The sequence below is a fragment of the Sus scrofa genome, chromosome 14, assembly GCF_000003025.6.
Source record: "Sus scrofa isolate TJ Tabasco breed Duroc chromosome 14, Sscrofa11.1, whole genome shotgun sequence".
NCBI classification, from domain to species: domain Eukaryota; kingdom Metazoa; phylum Chordata; class Mammalia; order Artiodactyla; family Suidae; genus Sus; species Sus scrofa.
Genome location: NC_010456.5, coordinates 6,802,944 through 6,825,094, shown reverse-complemented (window position 1 = coordinate 6,825,094; position 22,151 = coordinate 6,802,944). Strand labels below are relative to the sequence as shown.

Below are 22,151 nucleotides of genomic sequence, written 5' to 3'. Positions count from 1 at the left end.
AGCTGTAGCCGCAGCCACACCACAGCCACAGCCACACGGAATCTGAGCCACGTCTGTGACCCACACCTCAGCTCACAGCAACACTGGATCCTAACCCACTGAGCAAGGCCAGGGATCGAACATGCAACCTCATGGTTACTAGTCAGGTTTGTTAACCACTGAGCGATGACGGGAACTCCCCAACCTACAATTTGAAAATAGCGCAACCACTCTGGAAGTTTTGAACTTTATTTATTTGGCCACACCCATGGCATGTGGAAGTTCCTGGGCCAGGAATCAAACCTGCGCTACACTTGCAGCCTGGCCTGTGCCACAACTGCGTTGCAAAGGGAAGTTTCTTGAACTTTTAAAAAATGGGCTAGGCATTCCCGTCATGGCTCAGTGGAAATGAACCCAACAAGTATCCACAAAGATGCAGTTCGATCCCTGGTCTCACTCAGTGGGTAAGGATCCGGCGTTGCCATGAGCTGTGGTGTAGGTTGCAAAGGCGGCTCAGACCCTGCGTTGCTGTGGCTCTGGCGTAGGCAGGCGGCTACAGCTGCGATTGGACCCCTAGCCTGGGAACCTCCATATGCTGTGGATGCAGCCCTAAAGAGACCAAAAAAACAGGGGGGCTAAATTAAGGGAAAATATATCCATAGAGACTGGAAAAATATGAAATACTAGGTGAATATGGGGACACTTGATTCTTTATGCAAATTTTTTACTCCATATATTTACCTATGTCTACATCTGCCCCCTCCTCCCACCCTGCCCCTCACTTCCCGCCTGGCCTGGCCGCACCTTTCGGAAGGAAAGTTCAACCTCCAGATCCCCCTTGAAGTTGTACTGGGCCACAGCTTCTCCATACTCCAGCACCTGGTAGGTTGGAGGCTTGATGGGCTTGGGGATCTCATCTGCAGGCAGCACCTGCAGGAAGAGAGGTCAGGAGAAAGATTCAGCCTGGGCATCAGCTGGCACAGACATGGAGCTCCTGGGAGGGTAGAGGTCACAAAGAGAGGGTAGTATGGGCATGATCTGTCCCCAGGCCAGAGAGGAGACGGACAAAGCCTGGGGGTAGCCAGATGTGCACAGCCAAGGGGATGGTTAGTCCCAGAACGCTTCCAGGAGGAAGAACTTCCACCAGAGGTATATGGAGTGGGCATCACTAGAGTGGACAATGGCAGTGCAGAGATGAGAAGTTTAAATTGTCTTTTTTTTTTTTTTTAGGGCCACGCCCACAGCACATGGAGGTTCCCAGGCTAGGCGTTGAATCAGAGCTGCAGCTGCTGGCCTACACCATAGCCACAGCAATGCGGGATCCGAGCTGCATCTGTGACCTACGCCACAGCTCACGGAAACGCCAGATCCTTAACCCACTGAGCAAGTTGAGGCATGGGATCTGCATCCTCATGGATCCTAGTCAGATGTGTTTCTGTTGAGCCACAAAGGGAACTCCGAGAGAGTTTAAATTGGAGCACAGAAAGAAAAAGGGAGTTCCAAGCAGAGGAGAACTCCTGGTGACCTGTTCTAAAAGTGAGGATCTACCATTCCACTACTGCTGAGAACCAAGCAACCTTCTTTCTCCTCTTCTACCACACCAGGTGCCCAGAGTACCAATGCTCTCTTCATTTCACCCTACTCAGAAAAATCAAGTTGCTAATAAACTATTTCATACTAAGGTGTAAATGACTGATGACATGAAATACTGTATATACTCTGTGGAACTTCAGGATCAGGGACAACGTTCTGACGGTAGAAGAGGCCTATTGATGCCTATGAGATGAAGAGCCTGAATTAAACAACTCGAGCCGTGGGTCAAAGAGAAAGTCACAAAGGAAGTGAGACTAGTTCAACTTGAATGGAAAAAGCCCCCAAAATATCAAAATCTGTGAGAGTTCTTGCTATGGTGCAGTGGATTATGAATCTGACTGTTAGAGTTCCTGCCATGGTGCAACAGGATTGGTGGCATCTCTGCAGCACCAGGATACAGGTTTGATTCCCTGGCCCAGCAGAATAGGTTAAGAGATCCCATGTTGGCACAGCTGCAGCACCGCAACTGTGGCTCAAATATGATTCCTGACCCAGGAACTCCATATGCTATGGGGTGGCCAAAAAAGAAAAAAATAAATAAAATTAAAATTTAAAGAAAAAAAAAGGATCCAACTGTAGGAGCTCAGGTTGCTGCAGAGGCACAGGTTCAAGTTCCTGGCCAGGAAACTTCCATATGCCCAGGTGTAGCCATAAATATATATATTTATATATCTGTGGGATACAGTTAAAGTAGTGCTTAAACAGAAATTTATTGCATTAAATTACATGGGGAAAAAGGTTCCAAATCAATAATCTAAGAAACTACAAGAAGAACATAACGCAAGCTGAAGGAAGGAAATAATGAAGAGGCAGAAATGAATGAAACTAAAAACAAAAATAGGAGTTCTCGGAGTTCCCGTCGTGGCTCAGTGGTTAATGAATCTGACTAGGAACCATGGGGTTGCAGGTTCAATGCCTGGCCTTGCTCAGTGGGTTAAGGATCCGACATTGCTCTGAGCTGTGGTGTAGGATGCAGATGCGGCTCGGATCCCTCGCTGTTGTGGCTCCGATTCAACCCCTGGCCTGGGAATCTCCATACACCGCCAGAGCGGCCCAAGAAGAGCAAAAAGAAAAAAAAAAAAAAAAAAAAAGGAGTTCTCTGGTGGCACAGTGGGTTAAGGACCTTGCATTGTCACTGCAGTGCTTTGGGTCACTGCTGTGCTATGGGTTTGATCCCTGGCCCAGGAATTTCCACATGCCATGGGTGCGGCCAAAAAACAAACAAAAAAAAGAAACTTAAAAAGAAAAAAGCAAAAATAGAGGGGGGAAAAAGCCATGAAATCAAAATTTGGTTCTTTGAAAAGATCAATAAAATTAATAAGGAAATTTTATGAACAACTTTATGCCCGCACATTAATCTGAAATTCCTTAATAGATGCAAATACCAAAAAGAACCAATAGTTCTGTATCGATCAAATCTAGAACCTGTCTCTGGATTCAAAGTTTACACCTTGTATTTAACAACTTGTCTCTGAACCTCAGCAAGTGCATCTGTAGAATGGGGTTAATCCATTACTTTCCCAGGTTAAATGAGGGGAACAAGAGAGGTAAGACACAGGAAGGAGAAGAGGCAGGTATGTGACTTGTGAACACTCGCACACTTCTGCCAGATGCAATGAGGGCTTTTCCCAAAGACAGCTTGAGAGAGATGGATTCTTTTTTTTTTTTTTTTTTTTTTGTCTTTTTGACTTTTCTAGGGCTGCACCAGAGGCATGTGGAGGTTCCCAGGTTAGGGGTCTAATGGGAGCTGTTGCCGCCAGCCTATTCCAGAGCCACAGCAACGCAGGATCCAAGCTGCATCTGCAACCTACACCACAGCTCACGGCAACACCGGATCCTTAACCCACTGAGCGAGGCCAGGGATTGAACCCGCAACCTCATGGTTCCTAGTTGGATTCTTTACTCACTGTGCCATGAAGGGAATCCGAGAGATGGATTCTGAGTGGTGAAAGTCGGGGATGCTGACAGGGCCTTTGTACAGGAATAGAGTTGTTTGGTTCTTCCCTATGGGCTGGGCTCCACCTTTAGCCCTCATTTAACAAACATTTCCTGAGGGCATGAATGAGGCTGAGACTTGGCCCCTGCCCCAAGCTCACAGTTTTACATCTTAGGAAACTTGCCAGATGTGAGGGAGCAGCCAACTCCAGAGAGGGGCCCTGGTTGGTGAGAGGCTATGCAGTCTGTAAGTCTCTGCAAACCCACCCACCCTCCCAGCCAGGCCCCTGCTTGCTACCGGGCTCACCTCCACGTAATTAGCAGGGAAGATGCCCAGCCCGCCATGGTGCTCCCCCTCCAGCCAGTTCTTGTCCACCTCTTTGTGGATGTAGACAATGTCACCCTTCTTCAGAGTCAGCTCCCTGAAGGCCAACACAAGGACATTCAGCAAGCTGAGGTCCTCCCGGTGCCCCTTCCCTTCAGCCCCTGTCCAGCACCCTCAGAGTCCCCGCACCTCTGGGGAGGCCCACTGCAGCCCTGTCCTCCCAGAGGCTGCCCCAGAAGGAAGGAGAGCTGAGAGAAGGGCACTTACTTAGGGGACTGTGCCTGGAAGTCAAACTTGAGCCTGGCGGCCTTCCTCTGGGCAGGGGGAGAGGGCAGAGGAGGGGTTACCTCAGTCATGCAGGTTGCAGCTCTGGAAGGGGTCACGGGGGATAGCTGGGACCCACCCCAGCCCTCCTTGCGCCCTGGCCCTGATGCTCCCACCCCCCACCCCTTACCTTCTTCTCTTCCTTCCTGGCTGGGCTGGCCCCTCGTTCCGAGGCACTAGGGTCTATGGAGAAGCACTGCCTCAGCCTGGGAAGGCCATGTCTGGGGGGCAGGGTTAGGATGGGGTAAAGCGCCCCCTCCCGCCGAGGACAGCAACCGGTGGCATGGGGTTGCCGCCGGGGCACCCGTGTATCTGGTGGTGGTGGTGGGCGTCAGGGTGAGAAAAAGAGCAGGATCTGGTCCTTACCTCGGGTTGAGGAAGGGTAGACAAAGTCTCTACAACCTAGGAAGGGGCTTCCTCCATCCGCCATCCTGTGGGGGCTCAGGGAGGAACCCTGGTAAAGTGCATTCGGGGAGCTGGCGCTCCAGGTGGAGGCCGGGCTGCGCAGGACACAGCAAGTGAGCCACCTGCCTGGAGCCTCACACCCTACCGGGCCCCCGACCGCCCAAATGTCTCCCCCCATCTCCTGCTGCCTCCTCCCAAGGCCTCTCCCAGGTCCCGGGATCTCAGCAGGATGTCCTACTTCCCCAGCGGTCAAGGCCGGGAAAGGGTGCGGCCCCACGCCGGGGAGGCGGGAGAGCGCGAGATCCCCTCGCGACCCAAGTCCCGAGCTGGGGGGAGGCTTCCCTCCGCAAGACAGGGACGGCCCCGCTGGTGGCGAGGGGCGATCCGCCGACCACTTTCCGTGCTCAGGGCCCCTCCTCCCGCCGTCGCCCCCTCCTCGCTCCGCGGCCGCCACCCCGCGCCACGTCCCCGCCGACGCCCCTCCCGCCCCGGCCCGCTCTGCCGCCACTCACCACGCTGGAGGCCGCGGCTCCCGGGACCGTCGGGGCGCCTGCGAGCTCTGTGCGGGAGACGGGCGCGGTCAGGGCCCGGGACGCCGGTCCCCGCTGCCGCCGAGGCCGCCGCCTCCGGAAAAGTTTGCGGCTCGGAAGGGAGCGCGAGGGGGAGAGGGAGGGGAGGGAAGGGGCGGGAGGGACGCGGGGTCCTAGAGTCGCCTGCGCGGGAGGAGCGAGGAGCAGGGGGAGGAACCGCGGGTGCGGAAGGGGGAGGGGAGGCCGGGAAATGGGCTCCTGGTAGGAGTTGGGGTTCTTGCGGGCTGAACTCCCTGGAGCGGGGTGGGAGGGCCCCTCCAGCTCCCTCCCGGAGGGCAGGCTGACGTGGACTTGGCCTGGGGAGGGTTCTAGGGGTCACTAGGAACAGTGAACGCCCTGCATTTTAGGGAGGAGAGAGCAGACTGAGATGAAGTCTACCCAAGGTCGCTGAGTGTGGCTGGAGGCTCTCACCCGCCTGCCCCTCCCACCCACGCCGGCGGCCCGTGGAGGGGACTGGGAGGCCAGTACCTTGGGGGACGGCTGCCGGGTCTCAATTGCCCGCAGGTCCTTGTCCAGCTCTGCGCTCAGCTTGGCCAGCTCCCTCTCCAGCAGGACCTGAGGGCGGGTTAGGGAGAGACTCGGGCAGCGGTGGGGTGAAGGGGAGGCAGAGCGCCGCGGGGGGCGCTGGTCAAAGGTCAGACATGAGAAGCCCAGTGGACAGCAGGACAAAGCGCAGGGTGCTCGGGTAAAGGGCAGACTCAGGGCGCAGGGCCAGGCCAGGCTGCCTCCCTCTGGGCCTGCCAGGAGGTGTGTCTCAGGGTGTCAGGAGGACCCTGCCACAGCCTCTCACCGGCCCTTCCTGCTGACCCAGCTCACCCCACCTGTCCCCTACACTACTCCTATGCTAATCCTCTAGCACTTCCTGATAGTGCCTTGGCACCATTTTTTGTTACTTCTCTGTTCAAGAGCCTCCCTGGCTCCCTACTTCCTCTCCCATCAAGTCCTCTATGGGCTTCCACAGCCTGGCTTCACTGTATCCAACCTGCTTCCCTCCCTCTGCCCCTCCAGCCAGCTGAGTGTTTTATACACACACACACACACACACACCCCACATTCTTTCTCTCTCCTTTGCCTGTGTCTCCCCCATCCTGAGCACCCTCTCTGTGCCTGGCCTCCAGGCTGCACCTCCAAGAATATTTCCTGACAATTCCAGTCCACGCTGACCACTCGCTTCTCAGCTCTTGCTTTGATGAACACACGCTTACTCAGTGCCTCCTATATGCCAGGCACTGTCCTGGGTGCTGGGGATACAGAAATAAGCTGTATAGGACGGGAGAGGGTCAGAGCTCTGGGTCTGTGGCCTTTGCCCATGGTCTCTGGGGCCAGCACCACCCCGAATCTTCTTCATTGGTCACCCAACACGCTGTCTCCCCCCATACACCTACCCTGCAGCACCTACCTCAATGGGCTGGGAGGTCTTCTCAACAGGCTCATCCACCAGCGGTTTCTTGGGCTAAAGTGGAAAGAGTGAGTCGGAGGGTATAGATTCGCTCCCCCAAAATGCACTAGCTGAGGGGTGTCTGAGGACTAGGCCCACACTCACCTTCTGACCAGTCTCTAGTTCTTGTAGAAACTGGTTCCAAGATTCTTCTGTCCAGACATTGTCCACTTTCTCTCGGCGTCTAGGCACCTGCATGGAGGTGGGTAGAGAGCAGCTTGAGTAGGGCAACTGGGACACTGGCTAGGCACAAAAAGCAGACTTTCAAAAGGCCACTGTCCCACCCCTGTGCCTCTAAGTGCCCTCCTAAGGGTTCTAGGCCCTCCTCGCTGCACAGGTCCAGGCTGACAAAAATCCGGTCTATTGCAGCAGCAGGCCTGGCCAAAGAGCCCAGTGCCGGGGGCGGCATGGGGAGGATGCTGGGTGGGTGCTGGGGGGGCTACCTGATTTGGGGTCGGGTGCAGGGAGGAGGGTGCTCCAGAATTACAGTTGAAGGTGCTTCTAAGAAACTCTTCAGAGACATCCCAGCTTCTTCTAAAGAAAGGGAAGGACATCTTTTCAGTTTCCTTTTAGGGGACCTGAGGCATCTGTGAGCACACAGCCCTGGGGAGGGAGCTGCACCCCCTCCCTCCCTGCTAAGGGCTGTGGAAGCAGTGTTGAGCAGTAAAACATTATAATCTCCAAGTTCAGATCCTAGCCCCACCATTTAGCTTTGTCACCTTGTGGTTGAGCCTTTGATTCAGCACCTATACTGTGAGAGAATGATCCCCACCTTCTAAAGGGTATGGTGAGGGAACATGTATGAGACACCCAGGAGAACGGCTGACACACGTGTCTGCTCCAGGAGTGGCCCGTTCCTTTCCTGCTGCCCGCACTTGTGTTCTGCCTGCCCTGTGACTGCAAGTGTATGTTTGTGCAGCTTCAATGCAGATGGGCACCATGCCCAAGTGACCTTGCACCCATGCCCAAGGGTGTGGGATTATATCTTAGTCCCGAGAAAACCTAGTGCAAGGAAAGAGCCTGCCGGCTTGACCTGGGAGCTCTGGGCAAGTTACTTCTGCTCCGAGGGCCCCAGTTCCCTGAGGTGCTGGTGGGTGATGTCATCTGTCACATTTGCCTTAGATCCCCTCCAGGGCTCCCCTCTTTGCTGGCTGAAACGTCCCAGCCTCTGCTGAGTTTGAATATTTATCAAGTGGAGCCACTGTACCAAGCTTATCAAATGGTGGAATGTCTGACGGGTGGGTCAGGATCTGTAGGCTATAACTATGGACTCTATTCTCTATTTTATTTTATTTATTATTATTATTTGCTTTTTAGGGCCGCATTAGCAGCATATGGAGATTCCCAGGCTAGGGGTTCAATCAGAGCTATAGCTGCTGCAGCAACGCCAGATCTGAGCCGCACCTGCAACCTACACCACAGCTCATGGCAATGCCAGATCCTTAACCACTGAGCGAGACCAGGGATCAAACCCACAGCCTCATGGTTCCTAGTCAGATTTGTTTTCAATGAGCCATGCCGGAACTCCTCTATTCTCCATTTTAAAGATAACATTAGCAATAACAGTGATAACGAGAATCGAATAAGCTGCTCTTAATTTAGGGAGTTCAAGTCATAATTCAGCTTGTATATTAATAAGTTTGAGGAGACTTGCAATGTACTTTGATCTTCACAACCAGCCTCTGATCCCCCCTAACAGACGGGGCCAGTGAGGCTTAGGTTGGTTCCGTTGCACAAGGTCACATGGCTAGTGGCAGCACACTGGCTTGAATCCAGAACTCTGGGTCCAAATCTTGAGCTCCTAGTGCCTACCTTCTTGAGGATTCCAGGAGCCACAGCCTAGTTAAGGCCATGCCCCCTCCCCATAGAGGAATCAGAAGCTCACTGATTGTCTGTGACAGAGATGCTCCTGATTCCTAAGGTTGGACTGAGCCCCTACAGGGTCCTGGCAGCAGGGGCTGGGCCTATGTGCTTTGCACCTAGAAAAGGAACTGCATCCTTGACCTCTCAGGAGTGTGCCTCTCTCAGCGACATCTGAGAGGAAGCTTGGGGTCCTCTACACCCCTTGTTTCCTCTCTGGCTTCAGAATGGATGGCCAAAGGTGGCCATGCCTAGCTGAGCACCGCCCCGCTCCCTACCCCATCTGGTATGTGGATCCGGAGGTGATATCTTCCAGCTGCCAACCACAGAGGCATCAAAGGCATTCCTGACCAGGACTGGCGCAAAGTCCACCCCGGCCTGCCATTCCCCTTTGGTAGGGAGGGGAGTATCTGGAGCACTGGGGAGAAGGGGCAAAGCCATCCCGGAGCTAGCGGGCCTGCTCCGAGGCTGTGCCAGCTGTGGCCACCAGGGGGTGCCAGTCCCCTCAAGGAAGCCAGCACCCCACCTCTGCGGCCCTGAGACCCTTCCCCAGGATGGCTCACCCGCTCAGAGTCGACGACTGGCCTGGCCTGCCGCAGGTCTTTGCTGGGGCCCTGGATGCTTTGAATCTGCCGAGGTGGCACTGGAAGAAGCCACTGAAAGTGGGAGAAAACAAGCAGGGGTGGTGGGGGTGGGGGCAAGGAAGGAAGTGAGATCTGGGGTTGAGAGCATCTGGGTAACCATCGAAGTTCTGGTGCCCATATCCACCCAGGGGCGACACTCCAGACTAGTAAATACTGGTTTGGTGCCAAGAGCTTTATACGATTTATCAAACCTTTTTTTTTTTTTTTGCTTTTTAGGGCCACACCCACGGCATATGGAGGTTCCCAGACTAGGGGTCTAATCAGAGCTGCAGCTGCCCGATCTGCACCACAGCCATAGCAACACAGGATCCAGGTCATCCTACACCACAGCTCACAGCAATGCCAGATTCTTAAGCTACTGAGCAAGGCCAGGGATCGAACCTGCATTCTCGCTGTTACTAGTGGAGTCTATAACCGGAACAGCCAGAATGGGAACTCCCCAAACCTTTAAGACATCTCCTGGGGTGTTGTTCCCATTTTACAGGGAGGAAAGAGGGGCCCAGAGGAATCACAGCCAGGGCTCAGCATTCACTGGGCAGTGAAGCTGAGGCTCTTAGTTATCATCCACCAGGAGATGTGGAGCTCACAGAGATGGGTTATACAAACTTCTCAGGTTGGACTAAGCCAACCAGGAAGCCCCAAAGCCAGGCACTGCTGCAGTGAAGGGCAAATGCAGGTGCCAGGCTGGGGCGGGCCACCTGCACCTCCTCACCTTTGGGTGCTTCCTCAAAGGTCCAGTCCAGCTGCAGGTCTGTGGGAGCAGAAAAGAGCAGGTCAGGGCTGGGGAGTAGGCGAGCACAGGGTGCCCTGTGAAGCTGCGGGGTGGCTCCCTGCCCCCCTCCTGCCTACAGCAGGGGCTGAGGGGCTGAGTCAGAGCCTGAAGAATGTCCTGAGGGAGGGAAGGAATTAGAAGGGCAGTTCTCAAGAGGGCCTGAAAGTGCTTCTGGCTGACAGAGGGCCTGGGCGAGCCAGCCTGGGCAGCAGCCTGGCCCAAACCCTCCTGCCCCTTCCTCCCTGCATTCCCACACACACCCTCTCCCTGCCCTCTGCAGACCTGCCCCACCAGGTCAGTCTGGGGAATTCTACTGCCCCTCTCCCTTTCTGCAGCCTTCCCTAAATGCTTGTCCTTCCCCTTTGCAGAGACCTCCTCCCCAGGGTGATGGGACTTTCTGGGGAAAAGCTACGGACTTGCTCCCCTTGGCACGCAGACCCAGGACAACAGCGCTGACCTTAAAAAGAAATCTAAACACCTCTCTCTGGACCTCACATCTTCATCCAGCTCCTGGATTTTTCTGCTCTCCTCTGCAGCAAACCACTGACCATAACGACCTCACTGACTCCAACCCAGGCTCTCAGCCTAAGCTGCCTTCATCAAGGACCCCAGTGACTTCCCCAAATCAAATGTCAGTCCTACTTGACCACTGGCAGCATCTGTCACAGTGGATCACTTCCTCCTTTTGAAATTCTGTTCCACTCAGCCTCAGGGAGGCCACTCTGGTGCTCCTGCTACCTCTCAGGCTGCACCTCCCCGTCTGCATAGCTGAATCCTGCTCATCTCTCTCTCTCTCTTTTTTTTTTTCCTTTTTTTTTTAGGACCGCACCCACAGCATATGGAAGTTTCCAGGCTAGGGGTCTAATCAGAGCTACAGCTACCGGCCTAAGCCACAGGCACAATCCCGCGGATCTGAGCCGTGTCTGTGACATACACCACAGCTCATGGCACAGCTGGATCCTTAACCCACTAAGCGGGCCAGGGATCGAACCCATAACCTCATGGTTCCTAGTCAGTTTCATTTCCACTGTGCCATGACAGGAACTCCCCTGCTCATCTCTTGAACCAAGTGCTTCAAGGCTCAGCCCCTGGGCCTCTGTTTCTCCACCTTCCTAGGTCATCTTGTCTTGTCCTAGCCTTAAAAAAACACTCTTATTCCAGGGGCTCACAACCTTAGCAACATACCAGAGTTATGTGGGGGAAGCTTTCTTTTATTTTTATTTTTATTTTTAAGGCTGCACCCATGGCATATGGAGATTCCCAGGCTAGGGGTCAAATCAGAGCTCCAGCTGCCAGCCTACACCACAGCCAGATCTGAGCTGCATCTGCAACCTACACCACAACATCTACTACACAGCAATGCTGGATCCTTAACCCACTGAGCGAGGCCAGGGATGGATACACTCAGGTCCGTAACCTTCTGAGCCACAACGGGAACTCCAGGGGGAGATTTAAATCAAAACTTTTTTTTTTTTTTTTTTTTTGTCTTTTTGCCTTTTCTAGGGCCGAATCCACAGCATATGGAGGTTCCCAGGCTAGGGGTCTATCAGAGTTGTAGCCAACAGCCTATGCCAGAGCCACGGCAACGCCAGATCCTTACCACTGAGCAAGGCCAGGGATCGAATCCGCAACCTCATGGTTCCTAGTCAGAATCGTTAACCACTGCGCCACGACGGGAACTCCTAAGTCAAAACTTCTTTACGTGAGTATTTCCATCTGCTGCTCAGGCCTTGCCCCTGAACTTCAGTATATCAACTGCTGCTTGGATGAACCGGATGTAAAACTGAATGCCTCTTAGACCTGTACCTCCCGCAGCCTTCCCTGCATGTATAAGCATTTAGAAGTAGCAAGTCTGTCGACTCCCTCAGGTTTAAAGTCACCCTCGACTTGCCTCTTTGCTTTCTTTTCTTCTTTTTTTGTCTTTCTGTCTTTTCTAGGGCCGCACCCGTGGCATGTGGAAGTTCCCAGGCTGGGGGTCCAATCAGAGCTGTAGTCACCGGCCTATGCCACAGCCACAGCAATGCCAGATCCAAGCCGCGTCTTCAACCTACACCACAGCTCACGGCAATGCTGTAACCTTAACCCACTGAGCGAGGCCAGGGATCGAACCTGCAACCTTATGGTTCCTAGTGGGATTCGTTAACCACTAAGCCAAGACAGGAACTCCCTCTTCTTCTTCTTCTTTTTTTTTTTGGTCACCCCATGGCACATGGAGTTCCCAGGCCAGGTATCAGATCCAAGCCACAGCTGCAGCAACACCAGATCCTTAACCCACTGTGCCTGGCCGGGGATCAAACCTGAACCTGCATCTAAACTCTCCCAAGATGCCACCAATCCTGTTGTGCTACAGCGAGAACTCCTGACTTGCCCTTTTCATGCCACATCCAATTCATCAGCAAATTCCCATGACTCTGCCTCCAGAATCCCGCCAGACCTGCTGCCCCTGGTCCAAGACACTGTCATCTCCAGCCTGGACTCAAGCCAGACCTCCTGACCGCCGGTCCCCTGCCTCCACCCAGCCCCATCTCTTCCCCACCTGGCAGCCAGAGTGAGCCTCTTCAGCCAGCACCTGTCAAAGCAGGGCACTCACTCTTCTGCTCAGGAGCATCCCCGTGGCTCTCCAGCTCTTGCAGAGTTAAAGCCAAAGTCCTTATGATGGCCCCCAGAGGCCCTTGGTGACCCTAGCCCATCACCTTTGTGATGTCTCTGCCACCACGGGCCCTCTTGCTGCGGTCCAGCCTCTCTGACCATGCCTGGCCTGCTCGGCGCTAGTGCTCCCCGTGCTGCAAGGCTCCTCCTGCCACCCTGCAGAGCCAGCTCCTTCACACCCTTAGCTGTCTGCTCAGATGCCACTTCTCAGGGCCCTTTCCTGACTGGCCTGCCTGAGGGGGCAGCCTCCCTGCCTGGGCACTCCCCTGGCCTTTCCCTCCTGGCCCTTACCTCTGTCTGCCACATTAAATACTTATCTGTGAGTATAACAGAGAGTCTGTGCCCCTCTGTCTTAGGCCTCCCTAGGATAAGGACATTCTTTTTTGGTCCCTGTTTTATCTTCAGCACCTAGAAGAGTGCTCAGCACGACAGTAAGTGCCCGACAGAAGGCTAAGAGACTGACCGAATGGATGAGTGGATCATGGCCTCTCAGGCCCTCAGAAGACACTGGGAACAGTGGTCATTGTCCCTGAGGACAGGGAGGAGACTGGAGGCCCACCCCTTTGGCCTGGGATAGCAACCACTTACCACAGAGCCTGGGGTGGGTGGGGAGACCTCCTCAGCAGAAAAGTTCCCTTTTCTGCCCCTCATTTGTTCCCCAAGTGCCAGGGGCCTGAGCCCAGGCAGGCAGAGAGGGGCCTTGGAGGGGTGTCTCACCTGGCATTTTCCGGTGAATTTGCTGGAACATTCTCCGGTACCAGTCCCTGGGGCTGTTGACGCTCTGGGAACAGAGAAGGCAAAGTCAAGCCACCCTCCCAAGAGCAAACTGAAGATGTCTCTCCTCGCTGTCTCTTCCCTGGCCATCCTTGAAAGCTCAGTATGTGGGCTGTTTTTGCTTTTTGCTTTTTAGGGCCGCACCCACAGCATATGGAGGTTCCCAGGCTAGGGCCGAATCAGAGCTACAGCTGTCGGCCTATACCACATACAGAAACACGGGATGTGAGCCGTGTCTGCGACCTACCCCACAACTCACGGCAATGCCGTTCCCAACCCACTGATCAAGGCCAGGGATCGAACCCAAAACCTCGTAGTTTCTGACTGGATTCGTTTCCACTGCGCCACGACAGGAACTCCTGTTATGATCTCTTTACTAATAATAACTTCATGTGGCATATTACGTTTGGACAAGAGTTATTGAGGGATCTCCACCAGTGATGACCCCTAAGCTGGGAGATTTGGGGTGGTTCCCATTTTTGTCTCTTGGCTTTTCTATATTTCTGATGATTCTCCAAAAGCATGTGCTTCTCTGTAATGCAAAGTAAATGTAACAGCATCGGTGGCGGGTGGGGTGGGAATGCTATTTCACATTTTCTGCCTCACCTGTGACACAAAACAACCCCGGGGAGACCAAAGGGTAGATGACTAACTTGAGTTTCAGGGAAGGAAGTGGAGAACTAGAGGCAGGTAGCTGGTTCAGGACAGGCCTGGGGGTGGAGGAAGGTCAGGGCCCCTCCGAGCCTGAGACCCCGATCTTCCCACACCTGCCGCCCCATGAAGCCTCCTCACCCAGGACTCTCCCTCATTCAGCCAGTCACTTACTCAGCAACCATTTCACAAGGCCCATGCCAGGCCCCGAGGCCACTGCCACAGTCAGCCCTTCAGTAGTGGCTCTCTACCACTGAGAGCCTGGGGGGCAGTCTGGATCCCCCCCAAAACCACTTGTGCAACTCAAACGCCATAATTTTATGGGGCTCTTGAGCCCCCCCCAACCCATCCTGGCTGAACTCTGGCTTTAGTCTGACATGGTTTGCGTACAGCTTTTGTGGTGAGGTGGAGCTCAGTGTGGGTCCCTGGGTCCCAACCATTAGGGGCCCCAGCCCTGGACTCACAGATCGGGGTGCAATAGGCATGCCGCTCTCATCCACAGGCCCGATGCCCTCATACTTGACCCAGCGTTTCTCCCGACGTTTGCTGTCCTTGGTCCACGTGGCTGACCAGTTCTGGGGATGCTGGGAGGCAGGAGTCTTCTGGTTCCCAGAGGGCCGGCTCCCAGGGGCTGGCCAGGTCTGATACCAAGCAGGGTCTGTGAGGTACATGCAGGGGAGTATGGGCAAAGGGCGCCTGGGCTTGCTTGTCCCTTAGTTCCTCGGAACACTGATCCCTGTGGGTTCAAAAGTTTCAGTATCTCCTTGTTTGTCTGAGTTGATGACACACGTTCTATGAATGTCCCCATCCCCAGCAGGACTACAGGCCTCTGTTCATTTTTCAGTTAAAATGAATGAAAATGGATTTTGTTTTGAGAAATGTGCCCATCCCACCCCACCCTGCTTTGCTAGGGATGTCTTATGAGTTTTCAGAATGAGAGCTGGAATCATCACTTGTAGAGAATGCTGGAGAGAGACAGCCTGGGGAGGCAGCAGGGGTGGCAGAAGAGACCCCAGTCCTGGGAGGGAAGACCTGAATCCAGACCTACTGGCTGTGTGACCTTGGGCGTAGCAATCAACCTCTCAGGGATTCAGTTTCCACTTCTGTACAGTGAGAGCGGTCATAGCAAAGACCTAGGGTGTGTGACCATGTTCAGGACAGGGCCTGACACATAGTCAAGAGGCAAGGGACAGGAGTTCCCACTGTGGCTCAGGGTTAACTAACCCGACTAGTATCCATGAGGACTTTGGTTTGGTCCCTGGCCTCACTCAGTGGGTTAAGGATCTGGTGTTGCTGTGAGCTGTGGTGTAGGGCTGCAGCTGTAGTTCCCATTTGACCTCTAGCCTGGGAACTTCCATATGCCATGGGTGTGGCCCTTAAAAAAAAAAAAAGAAGAAGAAGGAGCAAGGGATAGAAACTCATTCACCAGAGCTTTCAGCCCCCAAGTGTAACAGCATAAGGGCTTCAGGGCAGGATAGACCAGATGGGAATCTCAGCTCAGCCTCTGTGACTGAACATCTCAGACTCAGGTTCCTCACTGGGAAGATGTTGATAATCACACCTTACCTTGCCAGGCTATTGAGGGATGATGTGAGATAAAGCTTGTCCAGTGTCTACAGTGTCCAGAATGTTCTACATGCTTAACAGTCTTTTATTTTTGTTTTGGTTTGTTTTTTGGCCACACCCGTGGCGTATGGAAGTTCCCAGACCAGGGATCAAATCTGAGCCACAACTGCAACCCACACCACAGCTGTGGTAATGCCAGATCCTTAACCCAATGTATGGGGCCGGGGATCGAACCTGAGCTGCCATAGAAACAATGTCGGATCTTAACCCACCACAGCAGGAGCAATTATTTGTTAATTTTTGTTTAACTTTGTTAAATGAATAAACTGCTTGACACAGTGCTTGCCTCAAGGGAATGCTACAAGAAGGCTGCTACCCTCCTCAGGAGAGGGGCCCTCAGGGTGGGCCTGCACCCCAGAGGTCCCGGGATCTTGCAGACCCTGTGGCCCAGGCTGGGCTGACTCAGGAGCCCAGGAGCCAGCAGGTGCCCAGAGCTGCCTTTCCAACCCTCTGCTGGGTTGATGAATACAGACCAGAGCAGCCCTTAGGGACTGTCGTGGGATCAGGCCCCATACAGCTGACATAGGCTCACAGTCCTCCACCTCAGTCCAAGCCATCCCCTGGCCTGCGGGAGGTCCCCTGGACCCTAAACCGATGTCACCCCACACTTCCTTCCCCTGCGTGGGTGGGAAGGAGGGGTGGGATGTGTCAGCCTGCTTTCTCCATGGGCAGTTTCACTCTCACAGGCCAGCATGTTCACATTAACAGCGAGGGGCAGTTCGCTGAGCTCACTGGCCTGGAACCTCGAGAGGCCCTCAACCCCTCCCGCCCCTCCAGCTCACCCCAGGGAGGTGCTGCAACGCAGGGCCCAGGAAGCTCTGACACCCCTCACCCCCCCATGGGGCTCCCGGATCAGGGTTTTCCTGAGCAGACCCACCTGGCTGCCTGGGAGCCTCTCTCCTCGGTGGGAAGTACCCATTGCACACGGTCCTGGGCGCAGGGTCATGGAACTGGAAATTAAGGGTGTTGGAGCCACCATTCCGGATCACGGGCACCTGTTGGGGAGGGGCCAGGAGCGGCAGCTCAGGCCCAGGAGGTTCCACAGAAGGAAGAGAGGGATGGCTACGAGCGCAGAGCCATACCCTGTGGTGAGGGCTCGAGGGCCAGCCTGACCCATTTTGGGGAAACCAGTGAGGCTCTCCAGAGCCATCTTCCATCCCCCACCCCACTTTAATTCCTTTAATTCTCCTGTCCCGCACCTGTCCCAAGAGGCCCCCCTCAACTACCAGTCCACAGTAAGCTCTCCCTCGATGTCTCACTTACCCGTGTCCCCCGGGGGTTGACGGTGCATGGGCCCGAAGGTGGCTGGGGATGAAGTCATCCAGGCTGAGCCCAGCTGGGAGGCTGCAGGGTGGGGCCTGCATGCTCGGGTCAAGGCTGGAGGACTTGGTGTGGACCAGCTGCTTCTCTGCGTGCTCTCTGTGGGGAAGGAAGGAGGAAGGAAAAGCCCGGCTGGGTCTCAGCTGCCTGTGCCCTCTGGGCTTGACCTTGGGTTGGGGAGGAGATGACTGCTGTGGGAGGGGGCTGGGCCAGCTGGGTGGGAGCTCAGGGACCCAGGAAACAGGCCACTGTGGGCACCCGCCTGCAGGCTGCCCGTGCCGGCTCCCAGAGGCACAATGGGCTGCTTGTTAGGCCGAGGGCAGGAGCTCCGTGTGGGAGTGGGGGAGGGGAGGCCAGGAGAGGAGGGGTGGGGGCGAGGCTGGCCAGGAGCAGACCTGCTGGCCAGCCCCTCTGGGGCTCTCACTGCACAGTGTGGCCCGCTCCCCAGGAGGGAAGGCAGAGGGAACTGGGGCAGCTGGCAGAGGAGGCCTGGGCACTGGGACTTTGTTTCAGTTCCCTCTGCCTCCCCAAGCCCCACGTGAGCATCTGCTTGCCAGCGGGCACAAGGGGTGGCTCAGGCTCAGGCTGGGGGCGAGGCCCTGGGCAACAGCAAGCCCGCCCGCCCACTGTCCCACAGGGCCAAGGTTCCTGAGAGAGGGGAGAGCGTGAAGGCATTTCCAGGCCCCAGGGACCCTCCTGAGCTCAAAGGAGGATCGGCTTCCTTCTTTGGACTTTTTGCCCAGACTGAAGCCTCAGAGGGCTCTGAGTGCCAGTAAGGGCTGGGGGTGGAGAGTCAAGCAGTGGGTGAGTACAAAGTTAGACATGCTTCTGGGGAGGTAGTGCTGAGGGCCGTGCACACACACACACGCACGCAGTGCACACTCGTTTTCTCCTACACCTCCAGGCTGGGTTTTGGTTTTGTTTTGTTTTGTTTTTCTTCCAAGGGCTGCATCCATGGCATATGGAAGTTCCTAGGCTAGGGGTCAAATCGGAGCTACAGCTGCCAGCCTACACCACAGCCACAGCCACGCCAGACCCAAGCCAATTCTGTGACCTACACCACAGCTCACGGCAACACCAAATCCTTACAGATCCTTAACCCATTGAACAAGGCCAGGGATCGAACCCGCATCCTCATGGATACTGGTTGGGTTTGTTCACTGAGCCAGGACAGCACCTCCATCCAGTCTGATTTTTGAACCGAGGGTCTTTCTGGGAGCACTATGCCTGACCGGCCAGCTGGGTCAGAGGGGAGGGCAGGGTCAGAGGAGAGGGCTCCCTGCATCCGGGAGGCAGTGGGACTGTCCAACAGGGCTCTTCTACCAGAGAGCTGCGCTGCCCAGCCCATCCTGCCTCACCTGTCCGGTTGGACAGGGCCAGAAGCTGAGCCAACATCTGCCACACTTTGGTGCTGGACCAATGCTGACATTTTTGTTCAGCTAAGGCTTGCGTGTGCCTGTGGGGCTGGGGGCTCACGGGAGGGCTTCAAGGGCCTTGTAGGTGCTGTGTGCCTAGTAGAGTGTAAGCACAGAGCTGCAGATGTGACTTAGGGGAGCGTACCACGGGGTGGGGTCATGCAAGCAGCATGGGGGGTGTGAGTACAGAAAGGTATCAGCTGAATAGCAGGTGCGAGGTGTGCACTGGGGGGGTCATACGAACAGCATGGGAGAGACCAGAGGGGATGAAGGCTCAATGGGATCTCTGATTACTGCTGTACCCAGGTTTTGCTCAAGCCACGGGGGGCTGGAGCGTACGCACTGAGCTGGGGGCAGCTCCCTGACTCTGGTCTGAGAGAAGATTCCTTCTAACATTCAAAAAGACCTAGTGGGGACCCAGCTTTTCTGTCGCCACCCCTGCTGTGGGGGGAGTGGAGGGCTGAGGCTGGAGGAGGGGCTGCTCACCAGCTGGATCCAATTAGGACTCCTACCAAAAGCAAAACATGCAGACACACCCCAGTTCCTGCTGCTCTCCCTTCCTTTGCAGGGGAAATTGAGGCAGGGGAGAGAGAGCCATCCAGAGGGTAGGGCAGGCTGGTTCCTAGCAGCAACCCCTCCCAAGCCAGCTGACCACTGGAGGCCAAACTGCAAGGTCAGCTTGGGCAGGCCATCAGCTGACCCCACCTCCTCCCCTCTCCCTGGGGCTCACCCTGCTGTGCTGAGAACTGCCCTCTAGTAGGAAAGGGCAGGCAGGAGGTCTTGCCCACACCACCCGATTTTTCAGGGGCTGCTGATTCTGAGTGGCCCAGCCTGACCCTTCCCAATGCACCCCGCCTCCCCAGGATATGCAGGGGTGGGAGGGGAAGGGTGGACTGAGTGTTCCTTCTGACTGCTGTACCAGGAGACGGTAAGAACACCTCATAGGGAGGATGGAGGTGAGGTGTGTGTGTGTGGGGGGGGGGCAATGGGTCTCCCAGCTAGCAGAAGATAGGGGGTGCCAGGAAATTCCTGGGGTCCCTGCAGAATATTCAGGCAGCCCTTCACCCCCGCAGCCAGCTCCCATGGGCTAGAGAAGGCAAAGTCACCCTGCTATAGTTGGCAGATTCCTACTTCCTTCTAAGTACTGCCCTGACCTTGGGGGCTTGGGGTAGGCGCATTCCAGGGTATTTTCCAGCTACAAGTCCATGTGGGCAGGAATAGGTTTTCTCGATTTTCACCTTAACTGGATTGAGGGGGGCATCTCACCTCTTTCCTCCCCAGAGTTTGGGACAGGACCCCAGGGGGAGGGGCTCCCTGCCTTCCCCTGGTGTTGGGCGCCGGCCCTTCCCCGACAGCGGCCCCGCACTCCACCCCGCCTCCTCTCCGCAGCCTCTCCTTCCCGGCACCTACCTTCCCAGGCGAGCAGGTGGCGGGGACTGAGGACGCCCGGGAGGGCAAGAGCATCTCTGCGCGGCTCCTGCCTGGCGCGGCCACAGCGGACCCTCGGGGAGGGCGGGCAGGGAGAAGTCCGAGTCGTGCCGTTCGCCCTCGTGACCGGGTCAGGACTGGCTCCGTTAGGCTGCGCGCCCAAGAAGGAAGAGGGGGATCCACGGGGCGGGAGCTGGGGCTTAGGCGCGCGCGGGGAGGAAGGACCGTGAGAGGCGCCCTGGCTGGCGGGCGGCGGAGTGTGTCTCGCTGCGATCGCACCGCGGGCCGGGCTGGAGTGGAGGGCGGGGGCTCGGGCCCGCCGGCCGGGGGCGTGCGAGTGCCCCCCGTCAGGGCGCGGGGACACCGAGGACCTTGCCGGGGCCGGGCTGGTCGCGAGGCGGCGCCGGGAGGGACCGCCCAGTGTCCCCGGGGAGCCCGCTCCGCTTTCCCAGCTGCTTCCCCTGGCCCCCACCGCAGGACTGGCGTCGGGCGGGGGCCGGCAAGCTCCACTCAGAGTTTCCAGCGACATTTCCAGCGGGTGGGAAGGGAGCCGCTGCACGCCGGAGCCAGGACAGAGGGCAGGAATGATTAAAGAACCCGGGCCCAGCCAGCAACTGATACGGACTGGCGGCCTCGGAGACGGGACCGGGATGCAGACAGGCTGTGGCCGAGATAAGGGCGCCGCACTGGCAGAGCGGCCTAGCGGGCCGAGTTAAGGCCCCGCCGCCTCCCTCCCCACTTCGGGAGAGAGTTTGTTCTTGAGTGAGCGCGCGTCCAGGCGGGTGCAAACAACACACGTGCGCGTGCACAGGCAACGGGCGGATGCTCACACACGTGCAAGCCTCCGCGGGAGGGCAGCCGCTGGAGGAAATCGGCCTAAGGGAGCGGCCCCCTGGGCCTGCCGCGCCCCTGAAGAGGATAAGGGCGGGGTCCTTTTGGCGGGGATGGGGTTACCAGGGTCTTGGTGTTCCCATACACCGTATTGTTTTGATCTTGCTGCTTTTCCGCTGTTCCCCCTGCTCTGACACCGGTCCCAAGAGCCCGCGTGCCCATGGGAACCCGACCTCTCTGACCATCCCCTCTTCTCGCCTAAGCTCTGTGCCCACATAGGACTCGTAATAGTGAGGGCACTTATGGAGTGTTTATGGCCAGTAGAGAGATTCTGGGGTACTTCTTAGTCCTTGGCTTGGCTCTGGGACCCCAAGCCCCAAACCAAGCAGACAGCCAATAATTTTTGGGCAATTTGTGATTTCTTTTGGTAGTGGTCAATTATAAATTATGAAAATAGAAAACATTTATTGCATATCTACTGGGTGTAAGATTGGTATCTCTAGGCCACTATGTACTTCAGAGTATTTTCCGAGCTCATCTTCCAACTCACAAGTTGAGAAGGAAGAAAGAGGAGAAGGATTAAATTGTATTTAAAAGTCTTGGGAGTTCCCGTTGTGGTTCAGTGGCTAGCAAACCCGACTAGCATCCATAAGGACATGAGCTGGATCCCTGGCCTCGCTCAGTGGGTTAAGGATCTGGCGTTGCTGTGAGCTGTGGTGTAGGTCGCATAAGCAGCTTGGATTGCGTGTTGCTGTGGCTCTGGCGTAGGCCAGTGGCTTCAGCTGCGATTGGACCCCTAGCCTGGGAATGTCCATATGCTGCGGGTACAGCCCTAAAAAACAAAATAAAAATAATTAAAAAACAATTTTTTTTTTTTTTAATTCCCTGCCATCACTGACACTATCGGCTACATCTTTTCCCACTTCAGTTAAAAGTGCTATTGGCGTTCAGGTGAACCAAGTGGAAACGATCTCACATGGGAACAGCAGAAGAAGAGGCTTAGGTTGAGAAGGCTGAGAGAGAGGCATGCCCCTAGCTTCCAGTGTCTGCACAGTGCCGCGTGGAACAGAATGGCTGCACTAGCAGAAGTGGCACCACTGAGTGCACGTAGCCCCTCCCCATGGACAGCATCAGAAGATGGGGAGTTCCCATCTTGGCTTGGTGGTTAACGAACACGACTAGTATCCATGAAGACTTGGGTTTGATCCCTGGCAGCCCCCTCAGTGGGTTAAGGACCTGAGTTGCTGTGAGCTGTGGTGTACGTCACAGACGTGGCTCAGATCTGGCCTTGCTGTGGCTGTGCCTTAGGCAGGCAGCTGCAGCTCCAATTCTACCCCTAACCTGGGAACCTCCAGAGGTCACCATCCCTTATGTATCACCCTCTTCCCTCCCTCAGGGAAAAATGTGTGCCTGTTTCCCTCGTTACCAACTTTTTGTTTGTTTGTTTTTTCCCACCTGTCAGCATCCTGTTGATTAAGGACCACATCTCTTTCATGCTCTTCCTTGTTCTCCAAAGATGGTGAAGCCGATGTTCTTCCAACTCCAAGAATCCTGGCCATACCCTCTCTCACCAGCAGCGAGCTTCTCTTATT

At 55.6% G+C, this 22,151-nt stretch overlaps 1 protein-coding gene across 1 annotated transcript in view; it reads right to left on the bottom strand.

The window, feature by feature from the left end:
* Positions 1-22,151, bottom strand: part of SORBS3 (sorbin and SH3 domain containing 3) — a 28,209-nt gene extending 6,058 nt beyond the window's left edge. The window contains 19 exon segments of the mRNA XM_021073000.1: positions 784-909; positions 3,815-3,929; positions 4,100-4,146; positions 4,287-4,339; positions 4,523-4,656; positions 5,074-5,120; positions 5,620-5,706; positions 6,551-6,604; positions 6,695-6,781; positions 7,033-7,123; positions 9,013-9,043; positions 9,046-9,105; positions 9,806-9,844; positions 13,232-13,295; positions 14,404-14,597; positions 16,443-16,560; positions 16,829-16,842; positions 16,845-16,984; positions 22,015-22,151. Coding sequence (XP_020928659.1) covers positions 784-909; positions 3,815-3,929; positions 4,100-4,146; positions 4,287-4,339; positions 4,523-4,656; positions 5,074-5,120; positions 5,620-5,706; positions 6,551-6,604; positions 6,695-6,781; positions 7,033-7,123; positions 9,013-9,043; positions 9,046-9,105; positions 9,806-9,844; positions 13,232-13,295; positions 14,404-14,597; positions 16,443-16,560; positions 16,829-16,842; positions 16,845-16,984; positions 22,015-22,118 — 1,605 coding nt within the window. The 5' untranslated portion in view covers positions 22,119-22,151.